The sequence below is a fragment of the Lipotes vexillifer genome, unplaced genomic scaffold, assembly GCF_000442215.2.
Source record: "Lipotes vexillifer unplaced genomic scaffold, Lipotes_vexillifer_v1.1 scaffold802, whole genome shotgun sequence".
NCBI lineage: Eukaryota > Metazoa > Chordata > Mammalia > Artiodactyla > Lipotidae > Lipotes > Lipotes vexillifer.
Window position 1 is genome coordinate 886,723 of NW_006790237.1, and position 4,740 is coordinate 891,462.

The following is a 4,740-nucleotide window of genomic DNA, read 5'->3' on the forward strand; positions in this document are numbered from 1 at the left end:
CATCGGCAGGCGGATTCTCAACCACTGCGCCACCAGGGAAGCCCCAGGCTGACTTTTGAACCTGACTCCAGTCTCTACTTAATTCATGATAGCTTTCCCAACTTGACCTATTACATCTGACCCTGGACACTCCTAACCCAGCTATTAATTGCGTCCTGTAATAACCTCCAACTTTATTGATCTTGACATCTGCCTTCTGCCTTGGGCTTCAAACAGATACTACGTGACAGCTAATCTTCATTCTCTCTTCCTGAAGGGGCATTGACCTCCAGTGACCCTTGATCTCTGGTCCCCACAGCTATACCTTCGGCAAAGTACAGGCCAACAGCGACCTCTACTGGAAGGCGCAGCGCTACAGCCTCATCCGGGAATTTCACTCTCGGCCCGCACTGGCCCCGCCTCTCATCGTCATCTCGCACGTGTGCTTACTCATCCGTCGATTGCGCAGGCTCCGGGCCAGACTGCCACCTTCCGCAGACGTCGAGCATTTTCGTGAGAGGCCGGCTTGGCCCAAAAGAGTGAAACCTAGGGGGCGGAACCTGGAGAGAAAGAAGAGCATGTATAGGCTGGAGGAGGACGCCCAGGAGCACTAGTGGGCAGGGCTTAGTCTGTCAGGGAGCTGGGCGTGGGAGATTAGTGGGAGGCCTAGAACGGCGAGGGGGCGTGGTCTGGGAGATCACCAAAGCTCAAGGTTTTGGGTGGGGAAGCTGGGTCTAGGAGCAGGCATGGCCCGAGGATGGGTGAGCCCTTTGACTCTCTCCTGACCCCACTGTCCAGGGGTCCGCCTCTCGAAGGAAGCGGAGCGGAGGCTGTTGACGTGGGAGTCAGTGCAAAAGGAGAATTTCCTGCTGGAGCGAGCTCGGGACAAGCGGGAGAGCGACTCTGAAAGTCTGAAGCGCACATCGCAGAAGTGAGGGCGGGGCCAGGCTCTGGGCGGGGCTTTTGGCTTCAGGAACAGATCCCATGATTTAGGTCCTGCAAAGACCCAGGCTAGAGGTGGAGCCTGCGGGGACGGGGTCCTGGAATGCTAGGGAGAAAAGCTGAACCACTGAGGGCGGGTCTTCGAAGGTGGGCAGGGCTGGTAGGCTGCTGGCACCGATCTGAAACCCTGGATCCCCAGGGTGGACACAGCATTGCAGCAGCTGAGACAGATCCGCGAGTACGAGCAGCGTCTGAAAGGACTGGAACAGGAGGTGAGAACCCCGGGCCAGGCTGGGGGAGTATGGCTGGGGTGAGGGGCAGTAGGTTTCCAGTCTGGTGCCCTGAGGTCCTCCCTGCTCCCCAGGTCCAGTACTGTAGCCGTGTCCTGAGCTGGGTAGCCGAGGCCCTGAGCCGTTCTGCATTACTTCCCCCAGGGGGGCCGCCGCCCCCAGCCTCACCTGCGCCTAAAGGTCAGTGTGTGTGGTGTACCTGTGTGTATCTCTGGCATCTGTCACTACCTACGTCTGTGTCCCTGCTTTCCGGGTCTCTCTTCCCCTATCTCGGACTGTTTTTCTCTTTTACTGGCTTTCCTTAGTCCCTGGTTCACTCTCGGTCTCCTTTGGGCTTTTTGTACATCTTTTTTTTGCCAGTCTCTTATTTTTCTCTGTCTTCGTCTCTATGCCCACCACCTCTTCTCTTTTCCCCCAGACTGAGCCCTGCTGGTGGACTTTAAAGAGTAGCTGCCATACGGAGTTTTGCTCCCAGAGTAAGGCCTAGCAGGTCCTTGACCCCTGCACCTGGCGACGTTGTCCTTGAGGTGAACCTCATGCCCATGGACTACCACCTCAGCTGCTGTCACGATCACTGCAGGGAGTGTCATCCATGCAAACCACAGCAGGCTTGGATCCTCCCAGAACCAGCCCTACTCTGGGAGCATGAGCCGCTGGAGCCCAGGCATTTATTGCCTTTCAAGGCTGTACCACAGTCTGCTGGGCTGGAGAAGGCTGCAGGGTCATTGAGGTAAAGGACCAGAGCCCACTCACAGCTCCCCACTCTGGGGAAATAAAGCCATTTGAGAGGAGTAGCATCTGGATGCTTGATTCTTGGGGAACTGGTGGGTGTATAGATCCTTTGGGGATGAGGGCTGAAGCTGGGTATGTGTTTGGGGTCCTTGGTTCGTTTGCTGCTTTATTTCAGGTATCCCCCAGCTGTTTCTTCCTCTCAGCCCCACTATTCCTGTGTGACTCAGGCCCAGCACCTCTTGTCTGCACTATTTTGATGACTCTCACTTCAGTGGGACAAGAACCCCAACCATCTGTACCCCCCCCCATTCCTGCCTACCAATGAAAGAAGAACTCAGAGATAAAAAGGAGAGTATTTCCTGGAGTGGGGGTGGGTGGGTGCTATGTACATCTGCTTTGGCAATAGGGGTACAGATGATGCAAATTTGAGTAGATAACTGCATATGTGTCTTTAAAAAGTCTAATTAGTGGAAAATTGCAGGCCACGCACACACGGAATTGAGGCAAATATGCATCATTATACATACCGTTTAACTAAACCCATAACAAACTAAACTGGTAATGACAAGGTTGAACTGACAGCAATTATTAGTAAAATAGCAAAAAAGCCACCAACCACCAACACATCCAAAATGCAAACCAAAACATCCTTTTTCCAAATTGGAGGAATTCCAACTGTCTGCCACTTTGGATGCAGAGTAGCTTTGAAATATTGCCAAGTGTTTTGTGGCAACCAGATTTCTCTGGAAGATGCTGAATCAATTCTCACTAACCCAAGTAGTAATAATAACAGTAATGACGACGGTGGCAACAACAACAACAACAGCTAACACGAGTGCTGTGTCTGGCATTGTGTTTAAGTTCTTCACAGGTGCTAAATCATTCTCATGACAACCATATATTAGGTAGGTACTAAAGCCTCCATTTGCAGATAAGAAAACTGAGGCACAGATAAAAGTTAAGTGACTCACACAAGGTCTCACAGCTAGAAAGTGGCCGATTTTGAATAGGAATCTGGGCCATCTGGATCCAGAGCCTTTGTAAAGCACTAATTTATATTTAGAAATGTTAAATGCTACGAAGCCCTAGGAATTCACTCAGTGGGCATGCTGCTTTATTAAGCTGTTGTCTCTCAGCTCCAAATCTGCCCTTCTGTATAGTCAGCTCTGTGATGCTGGGGCTGGGACTCCGCAAGCCACATTTGTTTTGCCAGCTGGGTTCCTACTAGACTCTGCCTAGAGGGGGCGCTAGAGGGAGAACGGTGACTGGAGGCGGAAGAGGGGATTTGCTGCTTCCTGTTCCTGAGCGTAGCCCCAGAGCATTGCTTTCTCTGGTTGCAGCTTTCAGCTTCCCCCGCCCCAGCACTCCCACAAGTTCCGTTTATGCCCTCAGTCACACTCGCTCCATCCAGGCAGCCCCTTTTTCTAGCCTGAGTTTCAGCTCCCAGGGGCACGTCTCCAAGAGTTTAGGTTCTGATAACTCTGTTCTCTTCCATTTTTCTCTCCAGTCCTGGGGGTGATATTTGCTTTGTACAGTTTACTATTTCTGTGCTAACTCTGCTTCTTTATATTTCTTTCCCAGTTTTCTGAGACCCGTTTAATATATGAGACCCCTGTATTAATTTATTTCTGTTGGAGAGATACAACCTCCACTTCATGTCCACACATAAATCAGTTTGGAAACCAAAAGTCCTGTAATTGAAGAGGAGGCTAGGCGCTCTTGAGGTATTACAAAATACTGCTAAAATTTATATTTAAATCTTTCTTACTTGTATATTTTCCCTCAGTGAACCTATTTCACTTCTCTGTTGCACAGCCCTAGTACAGTGGGAATCCTGGCCCCTTAAAATGACAATTGGTGACCACAAATGTCTCCACTTGTCTTGGTGCTGTGTTTTTGGAAGCCACACAGAGTTTAACTGGGCCATTACAAAGGTGGAAGATATTTCCTTTTAGGAGTGAGGAGGACCTCTTGCAGGTCACCAGCAAGGCCAGTAAGTGACTGGGTGTCCATTAACCAAGAGTGAGCAGCACAGCCATGATCTGCTACTCTAGGGTCCTCCGGAGGGGTTGCTGAGGGCATGGAACAGCTGTGGCATTCACTAGCCTGTGATCCAGAAGAACCCGTAAGGTATCTGCTCCAGTCTCAGATGTGGGAAGGGAGTGACTGTCAGTAGAATATGTAAGCCACTAAAATCTTAAACAAATAGGTCATTTGAAAGAGAGGTGTATTTTATACAAAAACGAAAACTCCAGATAAGAGGCTGCAGGTCGTCAGAGAAAAGGAGGCAGCAGGGTGGAGTGAGGACTCAAGAATGCATGTGCTTTGTGAAGGCTGAGGACCTGCTACATTAAAGGGACAAGTGGGGCTAGAGAAGACAGCTGTAAAGGCTGCTCAAAGCTGCCGCCAAAAACTGGAATGGATTTGGTAGCTCCTGTGAAGCCTACTTAGACAAGCCAAGGGGCTGATACGCAAACCTAGATTGAATTAGAGAAAACTGGGTATCAGATATGTTTTTGTTTCTCTTGGGTAAATACCTAAGATTGGGGTGTCTGGGTTGTATAATAAGTGGGATCTTAGTTCACCAACCAGGGATTGAACCCGGGCCCCAGCAGTGAAAGCGCCGAGTCCTAACCACTGGACTGCCAGGGAATTCCCCTGTATAACTTTACCTGAGGCTACTTAACTCTTTTCCTAAGCGGTTGCACATTTTACATTTCCATCAGCAATGTTATGAGAGAATTTCACTTGCTCTGCATCTTCACTAGCACTTGCTATTATCAGTATTTTTAATGAG

At 50.0% G+C, this 4,740-nt stretch overlaps 1 protein-coding gene across 1 annotated transcript in view; it reads left to right on the forward strand.

Annotated features, from left to right (window-relative positions):
* Window positions 1-1,634, forward strand: part of TRPM4 (transient receptor potential cation channel subfamily M member 4) — a 34,734-nt gene extending 33,100 nt beyond the window's left edge. The window contains exons 21-25 of the mRNA XM_007463442.1: window positions 299-492; window positions 778-910; window positions 1,121-1,193; window positions 1,286-1,391; window positions 1,630-1,634. Coding sequence (XP_007463504.1) covers window positions 299-492; window positions 778-910; window positions 1,121-1,193; window positions 1,286-1,391; window positions 1,630-1,634 — 511 coding nt within the window. The remainder of the gene's footprint in view (window positions 1-298; window positions 493-777; window positions 911-1,120; window positions 1,194-1,285; window positions 1,392-1,629) is intronic.
* The last annotated feature ends 3,106 nt before the right edge of the window (window positions 1,635-4,740 follow it).